The sequence below is a fragment of the Styela clava genome, chromosome 10 (assembly GCF_964204865.1).
Source record: "Styela clava chromosome 10, kaStyClav1.hap1.2, whole genome shotgun sequence".
Classification (NCBI taxonomy): Eukaryota; Metazoa; Chordata; class Ascidiacea; order Stolidobranchia; family Styelidae; genus Styela; species Styela clava.
In genome coordinates this window covers 16,175,948-16,196,925 of record NC_135259.1, presented here as the reverse complement: position 1 = coordinate 16,196,925, position 20,978 = coordinate 16,175,948, and the positions used below count along the sequence as shown (strand labels likewise).

The window sequence follows — 20,978 nt, the reverse complement described above, 5'->3', positions numbered from 1 at the left end:
GTATGATTGAGCAGGATTTGCAAAATATCATATCCAAATAGATTTAAAAGCCAGTACTAAATAGCCATGGTCGTTTTTTGTTAGGTAGGCTATCATTTTTTGGTTCCATTTTGTCATTAGCCATTCCTTTTTTTTAAATTAAATTTTTTTGATTTCAGACTGAACCAGTAATGGAGACTTATGATTTCATTGAATGGTTGGGTTTCTCAAAGATGACAGATGACAATTCGTTTTTCTATCACTCTCAAGTAATGTATATTTTTTATTATGCGTCTGTGCTTTTTATTGGTAGTTGAGGGTTGAAACCTTCCTTTATTCAAAAGATGCTGAGATGTTATATCATAGCTGATATAGGTATCAAACTAATTAGCTTGCAATTTTTTGCAAAAATTGGATAGAATAGGACTTTCATATTTATCCCGGGGAGAGTGGAGCTGATATGAAGGTCACTAGCCCATGTCAAATATGGGAATAGTCCACCAGTCATTTGTTTCATATGCATGGGCATGCTGCAGAAATTTGTAACCGACCATTGGCAACATATCTCCACAACAGATAAGTTGAGCAATCTTCTCACACATGATTATCTCTTTTTGCGCATCTTCCTTCCTGGTCATTTTGCATGAATTACTCTCAAAATTCATTACTCATAGGCCCTAAATCTTCACTCATGGCATTATTTTGAGAAAGTTTGTACAATGCAATCAATCTAATAAATATCCTTTTTATGTTTAGGGATTGATAACAGTTGTGATTATGCTTGCCTTGGAGAGAATTGTCGCTCGACGACAAGAATGGAGACGTTATTATAGGAGAGAATTAAAATTGCCGTCACGGCTCACTGCTCTGTATCCAAGCATCTCTCATAATGAAGCAGACAATGACTTTATTTCCTGCTGCAAATTTTTTCTGAATTATTGGTTTTATAAATTTGGAGTCGAGGTACATGTTTTTTTGAAGATTGTCTTCTATTGATCCAGGAATTCAGAAAGATTCTGCCGCAAGCTAATTTAAGTGCAATCATTTTTGTATTCTGTATTGACAAGAAAATTACTTGTCACACTGATATTAACATATGTAGTAAAATATGGACAAAAGTGAATGCATTATAATGAAGCAATGTAACTTCATGGTAGTATTAGTAAGGTAGCCAATCTAGTTTACTTTGTACATAAAAAATTGTTAATACTTCAGCCATATTCCCACCATAAACTTTCTCTTGTCCGAGTTTTTCCTGTAGCGTTGCGCAATATTATTTTTGTATACCATGCGACGATGCACCTTGACAGTAAATGATTTTACTATGCTGCTTTGATTGCGAAAGAATACTAATTTAGACAAAATGAATGGAAAGTTTATATGTTATCATTTATTCTGTATATAGATAATCTTAGCAACTAAACCATTAAAGACTTCATCCTAATGATGTCTAAAACGTCGGTGTACATTTTAGCATCTTCGTAAGTTGAATTAGGACCAACAAATTTTTCTAACAACATATTTAGATTTAATTACAATCTTACAATTGTTTCTCTTGTTTGTATATTAAACAAACTTATCATTATTATTATTATTATTTCATTTCTAGGCCTGCTATATTATGGCAGTGATAACAATATGGATGAGAGCAGATTCATTTGGTGTGATTTACTCCATTTTATTCATCATATCAATGGCTTTAAAAACTAGAAAAAGTCTTGCCAGGTATTTGTAACAACATGCTGTTATGATTTTAAGAACACAATAAAGTGTATAATCAAGCTACTAGTATTATTGCAGGTTAAACCCCTCTTATTTGATACCAGGATAGAAGATTTAATTCAACTATCAAGCAATTTTCATTTGTATTTTGATATTTGGCACGTAAGGAAACCATTATCAAAATGTAATGCATCCTGGATCTTTCCTATTTTTACGAAGGCTTCTTATCATTTTTCTTTTCAGATATTGGAAGTTCTATGTCATAATCTTAATGTCTATACTGATCGGTGAATATGCCATCGCGCTTGGAATGCCTCCAATGTGGTGTACAGGTAATTTTTTTGTATGATGAAATATGTCTTTGCTTCGAACAAGGCTGTGCAAAAGCAGCTACTAATATGCAAGATCCACTTTATTTTAGAAAGAGTGTATCTTTCCGGTTCTGCATTCATTGCATACCCAATTCATTACACTTTGGGTGTAATCAGTGATTCAATTTTCCACCATATTGAAATACATCTTATGAATAAACATTGTGAAAAGAAGTAAAATTTTACTTCAGTGTGAAGGGTGGCCCATGGGACCATTACTGGTTATCGAACAGCGACACCCATGATTTAAGTCTAACAGTGATAGTTGAATCAAACAATGATTAAGGAGTCAAATTAAGTCGATGGCAAGGCAATGGCATAATATTGATAAGATTTTTTTGACTTTCTTGGGCTTTCTTTAAGATAATGAATATCCATGGACAACGTTTCATCATACGACAATAGAAATCAGAGACAGACTCATCAGATGGTTATATTTACCTGACTATATTATCAAACCATACAGCACAAGTTTAGTAGGTAGGTACATCCAAGTTAGTCATATGGCTGTGATTTGTTCAATGAACTGAAGTTTATACAGCTTTGTTCGTCTTTTTCTTTTATGTGTTAGAATGAAGATTTTGACTTAATGCAAAATCTAAATCATTCTGGTAAATATCAATGATATACTCTTATGTGGATTATTGCTGTTACATTTGGAAGATACCAAATTTCTCCTGTTTTCCATAATATACTTTTGATATTTGAGTAGGCTACATGAGAAAAAATAAGTCGAATAATATGCAGTGGAGTACTGTTGTAGTATGTGATATGCATGCATATTTCTGGTTTAGCTTGTGATCTACATCCAATCATCACCAAACTAAAGGGTTTTAATTCATCATTACTGATCTTTTTATTTGACTTATGGTTGGTTTGGGAGAAAACTTATTGTTTGATAAACCAAACCAGGTCTGGTGGTATGACAGAGGCTTGGTATGGCAATTGGTAATCAACTAGCATAAAGCAAATTAGCAAAATCTAACTGTGCATAACGGTAGGAGTAAATCAAGAAAGACCTTCAAAATCGAGAATGAGGCCCCACTATATACTTGGGTGCCAGTGGGCTTGGCACATTCGCCCCCGGACAATATCAGAAACTTTCAGGGTTTCTCATCTGTTCCATACTAGATGGCATGTGCGACACATAAATATGAGTGTACATACTGGTTCCATTACATTTGAACCCACTTACATTTGAACCCATGACAATTGCACCTGTATGCTATTGTACCTATGCATTTTTTTTTGTTTTACGGATAGTTGAACCCATACTAATCCTAACCCATGGGTTTTAGCACCCGCATATAGATTGAACCCGTGGATATACACATGGGTTCAAATGTACGTGGGTTCAAATGTACGGTCACCGTACATACTTGATAGTGAAATACACTACTGCCTCATCACACTCTGAATATCGAATAATCTTTGTCTTTTATTTACAGTCGATGTCTTCCAGATACTTTTTATCATTTGTCAACTATTTGTCTTCGAGTTTGAAACAACGGAAACTGCTTTATCTCATGGTGGAGATAACAAATATCTCACAGCTCGTCAACTTGACGAAGTCACTCCAGTAACTAACTCGAAACCAAATTTTATGTTGAAGAAGTAAGAAAGTATTTTTTTTAGTTCAAGTTATTTCAGCATGATGTTATGTATCAATGTTGTGCCTATATATAGTATTCATCATATTACGAGGTGACTCCCAAAAACAGAACCCAGGTCGCTTAAAACATATTCCAGAGAGAACATAACTTTTCCGGAATGTGTCATAGATTACTGACAATTTCGGGTACAATCGACAGAAGTTCAAATGTTAAATAAATTTTCGTTTTCATAGAAGTAATTAAAAAATTTGCTTGGTATGATGTACATAATGTTATTATTGTGATTTGTTGTCTGTACTTTGTAATAATACTGTGAATTTTACAAATAAGTGACATTTTATGCAAGTTTGCTCAGAGTGGTGTTGTGTCTCGGCAGTGTGGCGCATCGTGCTAAGTGTCAGGAATACGATCACCACCGCACCTTCGATTAGCCTGTGTGAGTTTGCGGGGTTAATTATTTGCGAGAGGATTGCTGGAATCCTCGCACCGTAGGGCGGTTCACGTAATCGGCGGTTGATTACAGCTTCCTCCACCATCAAGTCCATGCTTCCGACTAATCCCATACCCGACATGGACTGGTAACCGGACGAGAGGTCGTGGTTCGCCATATGATTAAGTCGTCTCATCGACTTTCCTCTCCTTGGAATGGATATGTAAATCCTAAACTATCCTGACTTCTCATCCAAATATAAGTAGGCTTCTAATATATATTATCTCGATAGCGCCACATTTTTCTACCTATATAGACGATTTATCAAATGTTTCAGCCATAGGTTTGTTCCAATTTCTTTCTCTTTAGAAATGTTTGGGCCTATTCTTGTGACAAGGATATCACTTTGGTACCAAATTAAAAATATGATTAGATTCTTTCCATCCTCTAGTCCAGAGGTTGGCAACCGTGGCCTGCCAATGACTTGCAAACTTTATTTTGGCCCACGAGCGACAAAAGGTTGCCGAACCCTGCTCTAGTCATTACTTGATTACTATAACTCTTTGATTAATGTTCAACTTATGCTGGAGGATTTTTCATATTTGATATTGATCCTAAAAAACGAAAAAAAAAAACTCAACTTCATTGTTAACCACAGCATTTAGTCTAAGGTCTTGTTAAAATGGTTAAATAGTTTAGTTTCTCAGTATTAATATGTTGTCCAGATCTCTGAAAATATAAGTTTTTGTGCTTTTTATTTTGAATTGTAAATTGCAGTGTTGTGCTAATATTTGTTTGTCATTGTTTCATTCATTTCATCGTTGTCATCTTTTATTTTTCATGTTATTCACCATTCACATTCATCCCTTAGATATGACGACAGTACAAGCAGGTAAAAATATACTCAGTATGTAGGAATTGGCTTGCTATGCTTTGAATAACAAACCTACATCTAGTAATGAATATTAAAGTTTGAAATATAGCTTATTATTGAGAAAGTCAAAAATTTGGTTTTTCTTGCAGAGACATGCTCAAAAATATGACTAATATTGTTTGGGGTTCAAAATTTCTACTTGCTCTCCTATCATCAAACTGGTTTTTCATGTGTTTGAAATTCATCATTTTCATTATTTATCTGCATGTAATAAAATGCATAAAGACATTTTTGCTAGAAATAACTAGAAATAATAATGTAACTTTTTCAACAAATTATTGTATGACTTGCATGCAGTTTACCACTTTGTTAGCCCTTAATTTTCAAGCTTCTTAGCTTTGATTAAAATGAAGATCTCTTTATAAAAAGTTCATAAATGTAGATAGTGTCATACTAAATTACAAAAACCAAGTTGTGAACCATTTTATAGGATCAACTCTATCTTTTTTTTTGCATGAAAAGTTGGTATTACATAATATATAATTGTTTGCTGAATGTTTTACATTTGAACAAATTTTTACTGCTTTCAAAATTCATATTTTTAACGCCTGCGTAAATCACGTAAATCAAGGTTAATTTTTTTTCTCTCCAATTTCTCAGATCAAGAAATGTTCTGGATCAATTTAAGTCTGGTGTTTTCAAATATTCATTCTGGGTGACTTGTGCTATAGTATTTATTGCTGGAACATCAAGAATATCGTTATTCTGCATGGGATATTTGATAGCGTTCTTCTATCTGCTATCATTCAATCAATCATTACTTATGGGAAAACCAAGCAATTTACTCAGAATATGGAACATTGTTTTGGGTAAGTTTTTGATGTTCATTGTATCACTCCACTCCACTTGCTGAGACTGCTGAAAACTCGACTTGGCAATGTGGCGTATTGTGCTAAGCATTAGGAATTCGTTAAACGCCAAGAGTGTAAATAAATCGGGTTGGCTTTATATCTTTCTGAAAAAATTTCTGTTTTTCCAACAACATTGGTAGTCTCTACGTATGGGCTATCGCTATTCCAAGTGACACTGCAGGACAATTCCAGAAATTTTGCATGTTGTTAAATTCAATATATTTTCACATTGCCAGCCACATGTTTTGTTTCATTGTCCGATCAGTTGCTTTATTGAATTTGTAAATAATTGCCCAAAAGTTAGACCCAACCTTACTTAGTAGATAAAAAAATTATAGTAATATATAGCGTGACACTACAGGACGGCAAATCCACCATGCACTAACAGTACGTTGTGTTGTGCTGTAAATTTTTGCGATGGTACAGTAGGAGCCCATAATATTTTCTGGTGCACTACCCCTCTATGTGTTGCTCAAGTTACTTAATGTAACACTGAAAATCCATGCCAATAATGTGCATATTGTATGTGACACTACAGGACGTGACACTACAGGACATTTTTCCACTTCGGAATAGCGGCCTCTATCATCTCTTAAAATTCTGGTAATAAATCGTTAAATGGGTGAAGAAATGTCCTACAGCACTGCAAACATATAAACTTTATTAACTTAAATCCAGTGCGTCAATTCCATATGAAATAACTGTACCACACAATCAAACACTTTGTGTCAGGAATCATCACAAAATATGTCAATTATACCAAAATTTCTACATTTCAGGCCATTTTTTATAAACCATGAAAAAACTGGGTGAAATTTTAAATTGTTCGATGAAATGAATGCAGTCCAATAACATTCCAATGTCTTTTGATATCAAAAATAAAAAAAAATTACTTTCACTACACATTTTGAAAATTTGATGGAATTCAACTTTTGCTTGGAATGGCCCATATAATAAATAGACTGCTTGTCAGCGTCTTTGGAGTATCATTTGGGTCGTGGGACGGTTGGAGCATAAGACTTTACTGTGTTGGTATCGCAGATTACACATACTGCGTTGAATCCCATGTTCTCCACCCCTCCCAAAGGCTTGAGTGTCAAAGGTCCATGACACTCGAATGGCTCAACATTTTATTTTTATTTTCAAAGCAATGTTTTCTTTGAACATCAAAGTTGCTGGCCTTCCGATGTCACCAATGAGTCTAAAAATATTTTTCTTTTTACATTGCTTCGTTTTTAAAAAAATAATGCTCAAAAACAAACTATCTTTTGTTTAGGTTATAATGTTGCTGTCATTGTTCTGAAAATTTCATTGCAAATAACATCATGTGTTTACATCGACGTATTGGAAGAGAAAGCCTGTATATTCGTTCAACTGATGAGTCTGGTTTGTGCAAGACCTGAAGCTTATGCTGGACTTACCGGTAAATACTTTATTATTATTAATTTTGATATTACTTATGTAAAAGTTTAATTGCATGATTTATAGGAGTTTAAATCAGGGATGGCTGGTACCAAATAATCGCTTGTGGTTCGCTTGTTTTTCAATAAAAGCTTAAAAGTTATTGATTTTATTTTCTAGTAAATTTTTTGCTTTTTTTATATTTTATTTTAAAATGTTGCTCAACAGTAGTATATGTGGGAAGTATCACAGCATGATACTTGGCAGCACCTATTTTGCTTAAGTAAAGCCACGTCATGTTTTTAAAATCAATCAAGCTCCTCGGGTTGCAAGATTTTACAAAATGTCTTTATTAAAAAATGTGGGTGGCTTGAAAAAGGAACTGCATTAGACTATGATTGTTATTTTGTTAGCGAAATCAGTGAAATTGTGATTATATTGGGTGTTCATTTATTTCCATAATTCTTAGAATTGTATATGTTTTGAAAATTGATTTTTTTTCTCTTTTTATATTATAATTAAAAAAATATTATTTTTCAATTTTTTGTGCGGCAAGAATTTCTTCAGAGTAAACTAGAACTTTTGACATTGGAAGGTAAGAAAATAGAAATTAACAACACGGTCAAAATCTGTTGTAGCGATCAGAGACCGCTGACTTATCGATCTAGCGGCGTGTATCCTTTGCGGGGACTCAATAGTGACACCGTGTGTCCCATCACTAATTAATTAATAACTCGCTAATTATACGACTTAATTCATCCAAAATCAATAGGCTTCTGGTCCGAGATATGATGAATGCACATGCAAAATTTAGAGCAGATTCAACCTCGCTTTCGTGAGATATCGCGTGCAACTAACAGACAAACAAATACCCATCAACATACTTACCGATCTAAAGATTGATAAGTAATGAGAATTCTCTCCAGTTCTTTCCTATTATAGCTGAAATTAGCTTAGGTAAACTTCAAAGATCCTAATAATTAGACTTGAGTAGCACAAGCTTCGGATCCCTGATATTTATTAGAAGTTTCTGATAAAGTTTACAAATTTATACTGTAGTTTAGTCTTGCATTAGATATGGCTTATATATGCTTGCGCAAAGACTATTGGGTTCTTCAGCCTCTTTATTATTACCATGATGTATATGTTTTGATTAGCATATATTGATATCCTTTATACGGTGTTATAATACTCGTCCTTCTGTGTTATGCTAACATCTCGGTGTGAAAATTCTATATTTTTTGTGATTCATGTAATTTGTCGTAACTCTCAAGTCTTCATGCTGATGTTTCATAGGCATATTCCAGCAACACACATTTTTCAATGTCTATTTCGTTGTCCAGTATTACAATTGTACATAATAATGTTGGAATATTTTTGCTTTGGGTCACCTGTTTGAGAAAACCAACTTGAAATTATAGGAAGCATTCTTTGCGATGTGCTGCACCATCAGAATTTTTTATTCTGCATTAGGAGATGAGGTTACTGTCTAATGTAACTTGGAAGACGTTTAATTGCTTAATACCAATGCTTTTAATGCTTCTTGACTTAGATTTGTATTGCAATTAGTGCAATTACAATGTAGTATTCTTCCTAGCAAAAGAAGAAAAACACATTACAATTTTTTTCTCTACTATTTACGTCCTTGCATTTTCATTTTGTTTTTACAAGTTTTAATGTCTACACAAGTGAAGTCACTTGCTTTCCTCAATCAAGCATGGTTGTAAGATAATAAGGAATGATATCTTGTGATCTGTGAAATATTGTTTGAATATTTCAGAAATATTTTTGATATAAATTAACATTTCTATGTTAAATGTTGTTTAATGTTTTGTACTAACCAATATTGTAAAAATATTCTCATTAGTTAAACGATATTAAATTATATGTATTGTGAACCATTAATTTAACGATAGGCTGCGTAAATAACGTTTAAATTATACTATAAAAATGTGATACTTAGTAGGTCTATCCAAATTATGATCATCTGAAGATAATTTATACCGGCCTTTTCATAAAGTTTATATAGTCTTTCTAAGTTTATTGTGAAATGTCTGTTTGATTGCCATGTTTTTTTATTATGTTGTGACTACAATGTACATTTTTGAATTCTAGATCGTGAGACTGAGACATGTGCAACACCCAACCAATATACGAACGCTGGATTGACTTGGGATTTCATTTGCTTCATGTTTCTAATTATTCAACGAAGAATTTTCCAAACATATTATTTTCTTCATGTTTCTGAGGATCTGCGGATTTCAATGAAATTGGCTTCAAGGTAGGTGGTATTCCATATTTTGAACGAATAACATTACTCAGCATATGGTAGAAATAAATTGGCTGCTATTTTTCAAATTGACTCGATTTACCATAGCCATTGATTTCATTGTTGATGACAAAAAACTAACGATATATGAATATGTAATTTCGAAACCAACTTGTAAACTTGATCATTTCGCTTGGAAAATGATGGATAACCATTTTTTGAAGACAGATATTAAGGCGTTTGTAAGATGTCTTAGCTTATTGAGATACATAATATATTTATTTGGTATAACTTTGTATTATATTATATTCTAGAAACTATATTTTTGATGTACAGAGTTTAATGTAATGCAGCTCTTCCAGTATATTTTGTGCAAATTATCTCCAACTGGCTATTTTTATTTTTTAAACTCCTGTTGTTGTTACAGTTATAAACTAATATTGTTTATTTATTTTTTACACCAGAGGTGCAGAATTATTCGAAGAAAAACTCATCGAAGAAGTTAATACAAGAAAACAAAAGGAAGAAGGTGGTGTTACTGAGATCAGAGAAAAGTAGGTTTTTTTCGGCTATTTTTTAACAGAAAAATTTTAAATGAAAATCTTTAAAATTGGAACTTCAATCTGCATTTCAAATTAGCAGCCAGGCAATGCTTATCATTATTGTCATTCTCTTTCAGTATGGCTTCCATTAGCAAAAGATATGCAAAACTTGGAGAAGGACATTTGGTACCACAATCACATACTGAAGGTATTGAAACTATTTTTTTTAGGTTTTTGCAAGTTAATATCATATTTTGTGGAAATATGTGAGTTTTTTTCTTGAATAAAGTTAGTTGAGTTGGAATTTAATATAGCGATTTATGTGTCTTCTGGGTCTGGTAATATACCTCAGGCAGCAAGTGCCATTTATGTGGGAAATAAATGTGTATTCAAACTGAAGTTTAAGATATTTCTCATTTCTATAAGATTTTCTGTTCATTTTTACAGTAATAAATTAATACTCTGGGACTGGTGATATGCAGCAATGCTGCTTTTCATTCTTTCATGTAGCAAAATTCATGTTCAACCTAACTAAGATCTGTAAAAGTGAAAATTTTTTTGTTTGTTTCAGCAATGCGTTCAGGAGATTATTATATGTTTGAAGATCAATCTCTAGAAAGAGAAACAGAAGAAGACAAAGATAAAGATATTTTAAATCCTTTGCAGGTGTGATTATCATTTTTTATAATGGCTATTTGTGCTTCACGCAGGACCACAGCTAAGCAACAACACTTGCTTTGCTGAAAAGATCTGGTCTGACACAACATCACTGCCACGTGGTTGTCAAAATTTTGAGTGAAGAAGCACTTCTAGTGGCTTCAACTGTTCCTAATTCCTGAGAAACCAACATATGTTACCCTAATAACAACAACAATAATAATTTAACAGAACATTCCACATGCACACTTCATGACTAACAGGAGAAAGGTACCCTCCTTCAGTGTTAACTCTAAGCGAATTTTGAGTGCGAAAGTGCTTCGCAGTCGAAAAAAAAAGTGCGAAAGTGCTTTTGCCGATTTTAACAAGTTAGGTGCTCTAGCCTTTCATATAACCCATTTAACACGGCATAGATACTCGAAAAAGCGCTCCTCCGGTTAATATTATGAATTAAAGAGAAGCCTTTCCGTTAACCGAGTTCCCTTTAAGCGAATTCATGTTTAATTAAAACAAGCGAATTCATCGGCAACGAAAAGACATCTGCTAACACTTGCCGCGAACAAAACTTTCATGCAATGTATCACGATGTCAGTTGCTTACTCGCGTGAACAGCAAAGGCTTTCACATTTGTTACTCCTTCCATCTAACAGACAACGATTGATACACGTAGGCTGGAAACCATATTAGTTACAGGGTGGATCATTTGTACAAATCCCGTGCAAAACAATTCCCCCCCCCCCCCCCCAAAAAAATATAAATAGCAATCAACTAATTAGGGTTAGGTGCGCTGGAAATTCAACTTTTCGATTTATCCCTAAACCTAATCTGATAATTATTAATTTGTGATTTTGAACCACTTTGAAAGTCGCCACCCGCTGTTTTAAAAGATAGGTTAACCTACGTTCCATCCGAAATATTACACAGGATACTCCTCTGTTTTAGGAGATAGGTTGACCTACTTCCTTTTAAACTTTTTTCTCCGAAATATTACACAAGATCACTTTGAAAATCCTCCCCTTTCGTGAGCTAGCGTGACCTAATTTCTCATTTACATTTATATTATACTATTTCAGAGCTGTCGACATGCCTTGTTTTGCGTGCGAGTTAGTTTAAATCAGGCAGAAAACATCATATATTGGCAAAATGTTTAGTAATGTCATGTACTTTCAGCATTCATAAATAGCACTCTTTGTAATGCTGCTGACCTAGTATCAAATATTCGCATCACAACGCCACTTGCGAGGTTTCCATATATTTCAATTACACTAATAGGAACGATGACACCAAAGAGTTTTCTTTTGCGAAGGTACACGAAATATAACCAGGGTGATTCTTGAAAAAAAACATGAATATAAAAAATAAACGAATGATATGATAGTGGATCCCAAATAATTTTGAGAGTGTCTCGAAATACCAATCCATTTAATAAATAATTTTTATTCGACCACATGAACGCTGATATACGCATTCTCAGATATCGGACATCCAGTCGCGATGTTCAATCGTTCATATGCACAAATCTCACATTAAAAGTAATTGCTACCCACGTTTGTAAAGTTTAGAAACCAACAAACAGAAAATAACTTATCCTAAAACATAATTAAAACTCAGTCGGCAATAAATTCGTCGCCAAGACGATGCCATACAAAACAAAAAAGATTTGGTCGGGAGAGTTACGTTAGATGACTGCAAAACAACGTTGTTTTTTAAGCAGAATGTAAAACAATCAAATTAAAAAACGGGAGTTACGACGCCCTTAACACATCGTGTGTATTAAACTTCCCTGGTAAGTACTATTATTATTGTACTTATACACCTGTTGGAGTATTTCGGACAATTTCGAATTTAAAATTAATGAAAACCCGACATATAATAAAGACGCAAAAGTAAAATGAACATTTGTTGAAAAAGTTATTATTTAAGAAAGACAGCATGATCGTACAATTCCGCCCAAACCTCGATGTTCGCAAGTGAGATGATAAATAAATACTTCCCTGTATTCGAGCAATTAACTTTAGCGTATCGTTGTTCTGCCAACAAACAGCCGGGTGCAAAATATTTCCGTCCTGTGATATGCTCACAAATATTCTCGATATTAATATCATACCCTCGCGTATGTACTTTCTATTAGCTCTTTAGTGATCCCTTCCATCCTTGGCCAAGTCATGTTTCGAATATGTGAACATTTTATTCGACCATACATGGCCGGCGGGATGTTAAAATTGTAAAAACAAGAGAGAGTCGCAACAATCGCGAATTTCGTTTTGTTGCGCCTGTTATCGTCGAAAATGATTACATTTGTTGTATTTTGAGGCATTTAAGCAGTAATAATTAGGGCATGACATCATCAAAATCGTCAACTGAGATTTTGAAATTGCAAATTCCATAAATAAAATTGTGAATTACTCGGTAACGAATTCAGCTTCAATGACCGTCAGGGTATTGTTTTGTTGAAAATTATAATTAATGTGAGAGCGCCAAAAACATACAGTCCATACCGATGCGACTGCAATTTATATGGCCGCACTTGGTGTGGCGCGTTTATTAATAGTGTAAAATAAATTAAACGAATATCAATTATAACCAAGCCTGTCAGCGTGTTTATTTTCTATGGGCAAGAATCGTAAAATACCATCTTGAGACAAATTCACTTCTATTATAAAATCTAATTTTTCAGTTATTATCGTTATACAAATAACGTGTGGCAACTTTTTAATTTATCGTCGACCAAAAAACCGCCCCACACTCGTCCAAACGTGTGTCAAGCTTGACCGACAGGAACAGATTCATCGACGACTTTAATTAGGGAAAATATGTATTTTGTTGGGAATGCAAAATAAATGTAACAAAACGCATTTTTTTGTGATAAAACTTTGTATTTTCGAAAACGGGTGTCCTGAAAAATGAAATACGATCTAAATTAATGCAAAAATGTTTTATTTTAAATGTAACAAAACACATTTTTCGCAATACAACTGTATTTTCGGATACCGGGTGTCATGAAGAGTAAAATATGATCTGAATTAACCGTAAATAATGTTTCATTCCAAATGTATCAAAACGCATTTTTTTGCGATATAATTTTGTATTTTCGAAAACGGGGCGTCATGAAATATATTAATCTAATGTTTTATCTATCGTCTAACTAACGTCTGGTACACATCATTTTCGGGGAGAACTCTAGCCGGCGAAACGTCATTTAATTTAAAATAGAGAATGTCCCACGCATTCCAAAACGGAAAATCACCAGTAAGTCGACAGGAATTCAACCCTCCGGATTCAGTATTCTATATCCCCCGTGTCAGAAATTTCTGAAGATTGGAACAAAGAACCCGCCAAACCGCCGGGGAAGAAGGGGAGTATTTGTTGGACTAATAATTAGGGCGTGACATTATCAATATCGTCAAGAAACTGGTGAATTTTCAAATTCCATAAATAAAATTGTGAATTGCTCGATAACATTTTAGCTATAATTATCGCCGGGGTATTGTTTTGTTGAAAACATGTTGAAACTTGAGGGAATTAGTTACAATTAGCGCCTGACCTCTATTAGACATTCGAGCACTCGAAAAAAAAAGCACTCGAGTCCAATCTTTTCAGCATTAAGTCGCATACGTAAAATATCCTGTAAAAGAAGTGCTGTTCATTAACGTTATCTCGTCCTATGACCACGCAGAAATGCCTTTATTGCCGAATTATTCAATCACTATTTTAAATCAACATTCAGGATTGGCACAATTTCAGATTTGCCAAGTTTATCACCATAGAAAAACATGAGAAAGTTAATTATCGTCTTAATAAATATCAGCATCACGGTATCGACAATAATATTACCATTCGCATAAAATTGGGGCCGTAAATTTACAAATCTTGATAGGTAATATTAAAGCCAACGCAAATGTTAATTTGAGTCCTCAATGTCTTCAACAGCTGTTGCCGATGTGAACAAACGGGTAAACCCGAAATATAAAACTTCGATGTCCGCCGACCCGCAAGAATTCATATTTGTAAAAAAGACAGGGCGGGAATATAGATTAACAAAACCTGGATATCGCCGCCAAAACGATCGGTGACAAGAACAATTAGCGATTACAACGGAATTAGCCAGTAAAAAGGCTTTGTTGCCGAATTTTTAATGTTTCAACCGACGTTCCAAAAGTATTTGTTATTTGGTACTCGTTAAAAATATTCAATTCAATAAAATATTGAATTTTGCCCACCCGTACTCGCATATCAATGAGAAATAGTTGTGTAAATATCGCAAAATGCCACGTGCTTTCAACATTGTGATTACAATAAAATGGCACTTAATGGTATTTTGTGAATTTGGTGATTTTGCAAATCTGTGACATGCTGCTAAAAGTTTTGTCTGATTTGAAAATCGTGCACTTTGGTCACAATACATCCAAAGTGACTATAACACTTTACTAACACTTTTATAGTCATTTTGAATTCAACGATATCATTGATAGTCACATGACCACTTTCGTTCAAAGAAAGGCACTGGTAGTATTCCAACATCTGGTTTTAAAGACGCGGAGCGTTTTTGCGGGAGAAGCGGAATCGGTGTGCTTGTATAATAATCATATTATAAACAAGAATTTTGCCGTTAATGCAAAAGCTTTATCTCCTATGTCTGCATCTCATAGGTTAGAATTCCGGTAAATATCGTTATGATATGCAGAATTGAGTTACAAAAGTACTAGTATGTTACTTATTTGTCAACTTAATACTTGAAAATATTTGTTAACTTTGAATTTTTATTCCATTCAAAATCGGAAAAAAGTGCTATTTCTCTTCAAAATCGGAAAAAAGTGCTATTTCGCAGTCCCTAAAAAAAGTTGCGAAAGTGCTTCGCAATTTTCGCAAAAAAGTGCGCTAATAGTGAACACTGCCCTCCTTTCTTCACAGTTCTTAATTCTTATCTCTGATTTTAGAAGATAAAATATATTTGTAATTATTTCCATGCTTTACATATTGTATTAATATCTGAACGATTACTGAAACTCTTTCTATGTCAGATGCTTCATACAGCAGATACTGTTGGAATTGATAAAGCATTGGAAGACAGAGAAGTAGATAAGAAATTATTGGACGAAGGAGGTACAGTATTTCTACTCTTCATAATATGGTTATATCATATCTGGAATTTCTTTTTTGTCAGTTATAATTTTCTGCGTTTAATATTTTCCATTTTTCTTTCAGATGATCATAAGCCAATTCCCAAAGAAACTTGGAAAGGAAAATCAACAGAAAATTTGGCAGTTGATGACGACGTTGATGCAACTGAACAAGAAAAGGAAGAACCTAAAAAGAGAAGTAATAGTTAACTACATGTGTTTTAAAAATTCATATTAAACTTTTCTTTCATCATGTCATACAATTATTGACTGATTTTGACAGACAACGGGAACTCTGAAAACTTACAGTTCAAATAATGACAACTTTAATTAACTTTGACCACATTCGAAACAAATAAAATATAACGAGTTGCAGAAAGTGCTTTCTGTAATAAAAAGGATGGATATTATATTGTACTTGGAATTTATTCGGGAGAAATGAATTTTGACCATAAAAACTCTGGCGAGCCTTCATTAATCAAGTGTGTGCATCTGAAACAAATAACTGGCTAACAAATCCAATCCTAATTCTTTGTTGAGAATGCATTGTAAATTTGATGTTTTTTTAGTTCGTGTTAAAATTTTAACTTAGTTTATCATCATTATAAGTCCGATAATCTGGCTCTCAACTCCAAGGCTTCGATTCCAAAACATACCAAATTCTGACATTTGACCCCTACAACCCTTGTTTAACCGTAACTACCATATTCCAGTTGCATATAAATCCTACATCTTTCTACATTTCAGTCAAACTGTTATCACCATAAAGCTGTATTACCGTTGAAATATATTTAATATTATTGTACTAATTTGATAATTATATTTTTAGATATCTTCGTCAAAGGATGCAAATTTATTTGGGAATTGTTTCTGTCTGGTGTTGACACATTCATATTATGGTTGAACACAATAAACTGTGATTATAGAAATGTGGCTTTGCAACTTTCTGGAGAAAAAGATGAACTTGCACAGATGAATCTCGCTACAGTATGATTAGAACTTTAGTATTTATTTTGATAAATAAACAATTTTGATATCCTAAATTCGCCCCTCTTAAAAGTTATAAATGATTGAAACTTAATTAGGCAAAATACTAAGTTATAAAATTTTATAGCACAATTTTTTTTTTTCTTAAATTCAATAAATTTCTTTTGTGAAAAGTATGCTTTTGAATAAATATAAAAAGTTTTCATGAATTTTTAACAAGTGCCATTTTCTTATATCTAGTCTCCGAGAGAAGACTCAACTGAAATTCTTATTGAGCCTCCACAGGAAAGTGAAACAACGAAAGAAATTCCACAAATATCTGCAGATGATGTTCAACTCTCTATTTCACAGTAAGTTCTATTCATGTTCAAATTCATGACAAAAAATTATGCATGGATATCTAGTAGTTGAAAATTTAGTAAAATTTTGACTTCGATAGTCACAAAGGACTGAAATGGGCTTTTCAAGGGCCTTTTTTAGTATGTATATATATATATATGGTAAATATTCAATCCGCGCCTCTTCTCAATTCACTCGTTCCACGGAATACCATTACCAAGACCCATTCATTATCTGGCATTCATACCCTGAATTCATGTATTTTATTTTGATATTTTACAATAATTTGTCTTTTTTCTGAAATTATTCTCATAAGATATAACGATCAAATATTATTTTAGAAATGATCAAGAGCAAAGTGGTTCAACTTCACAAAACGAAACACAAAAATCAGTTTTGGAACCAATTGATTTTGATAAAGATCAAATGAGAATATTGAGATTGTTTTATGCAATATGGTAAGTTTTTTACTCAGTAAATTTTATAAACCTTCTTATGGGTTATCTGTCCTGAGGATGAAGGAAAGGGGTTAAATGAATGTTATACCTCATTTCTGAATTGAATATACTTCTAGACCTAAATTAATTTTCTGTATGTGCACACATGTCTATGTGTAATTTAATTTATGTGGTTTTTGTGGAAATTTTCCACACATGGTTTGATCTCGTTTGTCGCACAGAAACACATAAAATGCATGAGAGTGTGATACAAGACTTTTGAAGCACATGCTGAATACTGTAACGAGAATCGAAACGGCTATAATGAGTAGTACGAATTTCTCGCACCACACACATTCCACATGAACACATACAAGTTGTGTGATACAATGTGATGTGGTTTCTATGTGATTTTCTACACATTATGAATACTTATTATCCATTTTCAGGTATACAATTATTTCACGAACTGATGTTGTCTGCTACATGTTGGTTATTCTCAATCTAATGTTAACGGCATCAATTATGTCTCTTGTTCTTCCGATAACCATATTTTTATGGTCGTCACTTTCTACACCTCGCCCTACTAGCAGATTTTGGAATTTCTGCATCATATATTTGGAAGTGAGTTTCATTGCTGAACTTCACTCAATTAAGTTACAGAGAGATACTATATTATTTTATGCTCTTTTTCTAATTGAGAAATGGGCGTCCATGTCTGATTCCTTTTTTCTATCCTACTCACATGTTGGTATATCTTGTTGAATGGGCGCTCCAGAAGTATGTGTACCAATATGGAGGTAACTAATTTTGTTCCCCTATTTTAAATCAAGTTGTGTAAAAGGACGGAAGCCTGTGATGGGAGCAAGGGGTGTATATTCACTTGGCTAACACGGACAGTCCCCGAATTCGTAATAGAACTAAAATAAGGAAAACCGGAATAAAATTATACCCTAACCTGGTACACATACTACGGGATTACCGTTAAATGTGTTACATGTTCGCTATATTCCTTAGCATTCTAGGGTGATTGTGACTTGGTCCACTAACTAGTCCAGATTTCTCAAACAGACAGATAATAGGTTAAATATTCTGTTATCCCATATAGACAGGAAACCATTTGAGAGATGCCATAGTTCGCATGGGATAAAGCCGTCTTATTAAATTTCTTCTCCCAGTGATAGATATGATTCTTTTACTAGAATATACATATACACAGATCGGGGCTCCCGAAGTATGCGAACCAAGATGGGGGACATCGGAATGTAATATGTGTACTAGGTTAGGGTTAGGCCATAATTTTAGGTATAAATACTACGGGAGGCTCTTGGCTAGTCTTCGAACTGATAATAGGACTAAAATAAGGAAAATTGGAAAAAAATTTATCTCCTAACCCTAACCTGTTACCCATGTTACTTTCCAATGTCCGCCATCTTGGTTCGCATACTTCGGAGCACCCACAGATCTAATTAACGTACAAAATATTTCGGTTAACATTTACGTACAAATTTATTTCAAGGAAAAACATATTCCTATCAGTTTTACTGATAAATAATTTTATTTAATCATTTTATGAAATCATCTCCATCAAATATTAATATGTCCATTTTTTCCATCATTTATTTCAAACTAAAATTACCCTATTTTATTCCAGATCGTCATCATGATCAAGTTCCTTTTCCAATTTGAATTCTTTCCGTGGAATGCTGACAATGAGTCAAATCTTCAAACCTATAATCCTTTCTGGTGGCCGAGGATTATCGGAATTGAACAAAAACTAAGATGGAGTGCATTGGATCTTGCACAACTACTGGCTTTCTTCTTTCACAGATCTATTTTGAAGGTATGTTTAGTTGTTTTATTTTAATATGGGAGTTTTAGAAGGCAGTTTATGCTTGAAGTATTTTTGTTTACTCAGTATAAAGTCAGTCTAGAGAGCATATGGTCACTTCACCTTCACAACTGGTTGTTCATGATAAGTCATCTGTAACTGATGACATCACAGGTCATGCTCAGCCATCTGGGAAAATGCCCTCCCCGGGATAAATATGCAAATACTATCCTATAAATTATTTCAAAAGTTTTTGGATTTTCAATTTTCGTTGAGCCTCTCTTACCATTATATTATAAACAATGAAGTATGTTTCCAGGTTCATGGGTTGTGGAATAAAGTTGATAAAAATAAATCTGAAAATGGGGAAGAAATTGAAGATGGACAACAAGAATCTAAAGGTAAACTTAGATCAGAATTTAGAACAAACAAAATTTGGCAAAGTGTTTGTACCAATATGGAGGCCACTAATTTTGTTTGCCTACTTTACATCAAGTTGTTTATAGGGACTGACCTATGGGCAGGGGGATATTCACTTGGCTAACACAGACAATCCCCAAACTCGTAACAGAACTAAAGTAAGGAAACCTCTAACCTCTAACCTACACACTACAAGAATACCCATTATTCAACTACTGATGAGCTATCAGCTACCAACTACAGTTGATATATTTATCAGTGTATAATAGACATAATGGTCTGCTTGGAATATTCAAATTTCACTCTGAAAACTGTTGCATTTTTGAGATATATACTGTACTGTACAAAAAAGTTATAATTAAACCAGGCAAATTCAGTATGTATCATTTGTCCCATTAAATTACCACTTGGTTTTCATGGAATGGAATATATAAGATTGATATGATGACTTTTGGACATGATTTTGTGGCGTGTAACTCACATGGCACTTTATAGGGGCTGAGTTTACAACCTGGCTAATTCATTACAAACTTGACCTCATTGCTCTTTATTGCTGTAAATTTATTGAAATTCTTCTTATTTTTTTTGTTTTTCAATCTATTAGGTGGGGTAAAGAAAGGTGAACCTCTTGCCATTAAAGGAGCACAACAATCTACCTCTAAAGAACATACAACTGATAAAGAGGGAGGAGATGTTGCTTCTCAACTAAAGCCGAAGGCAGAAGAGGAAACTTCCAAACTTGATAGGTTTGTTTCAGAAATATACGAATATAAGTTTATAGCCTAAATCAGTTTTTTAAATGAGCTCCTAAGAGGCTACGGAGCGTTTTTTAGGGCCATGAGCAAAGGTCTTCACTAGGTACCGAAGAAAATTGAATGTAAATTGACTGGGATTTGTTTGATTTTTTGACTGTGATGCTTTTATTGACTTTTGTGTTTTTTAACATGGTTCATGAAACAGCTGATGGAAATGCCTTGAAAGCAAAACAGGGAAAAACTTTAAAAAAGAAGAACAGGCCAAAAGTGCTGATAGCATTTAGAAAGGTGGCTACCTATCATAAAAGTTTGAGAAACGC

General features: G+C 33.6%; 1 protein-coding gene across 7 annotated transcripts in view; it reads left to right on the top strand.

Moving 5' to 3' along the window:
• Positions 1-20,978, top strand: part of LOC120337242 (piezo-type mechanosensitive ion channel component 1-like) — a 54,736-nt gene that overhangs the window by 21,902 nt on the left and 11,856 nt on the right. For 4 of the 7 annotated variants that reach the window (XM_078117503.1, XM_078117502.1, XM_078117501.1 and 1 more), the window contains 23 exons: positions 159-248; positions 736-942; positions 1,589-1,704; positions 1,945-2,033; positions 2,436-2,552; positions 3,521-3,686; positions 4,987-5,007; positions 5,650-5,858; positions 7,177-7,323; positions 7,858-7,896; positions 9,417-9,582; positions 10,035-10,124; positions 10,250-10,320; positions 10,684-10,778; positions 15,791-15,872; positions 15,975-16,088; positions 16,719-16,876; positions 17,117-17,226; positions 17,557-17,673; positions 18,102-18,276; positions 19,307-19,495; positions 19,803-19,884; positions 20,508-20,649. In XM_078117503.1, the coding sequence (XP_077973629.1) occupies positions 159-248; positions 736-942; positions 1,589-1,704; positions 1,945-2,033; positions 2,436-2,552; positions 3,521-3,686; positions 4,987-5,007; positions 5,650-5,858; positions 7,177-7,323; positions 7,858-7,896; positions 9,417-9,582; positions 10,035-10,124; positions 10,250-10,320; positions 10,684-10,778; positions 15,791-15,872; positions 15,975-16,088; positions 16,719-16,876; positions 17,117-17,226; positions 17,557-17,673; positions 18,102-18,276; positions 19,307-19,495; positions 19,803-19,884; positions 20,508-20,649 (2,792 nt within the window). The remainder of the gene's footprint in view (positions 1-158; positions 249-735; positions 943-1,588; positions 1,705-1,944; positions 2,034-2,435; positions 2,553-3,520; positions 3,687-4,986; positions 5,008-5,649; positions 5,859-7,176; positions 7,324-7,857; positions 7,897-9,416; positions 9,583-10,034; positions 10,125-10,249; positions 10,321-10,683; positions 10,779-15,790; positions 15,873-15,974; positions 16,089-16,718; positions 16,877-17,116; positions 17,227-17,556; positions 17,674-18,101; positions 18,277-19,306; positions 19,496-19,802; positions 19,885-20,507; positions 20,650-20,978) is intronic. The other 3 variants (XM_078117500.1, XM_039404968.2, XM_039404969.2) reach the window with 3 other exon arrangements.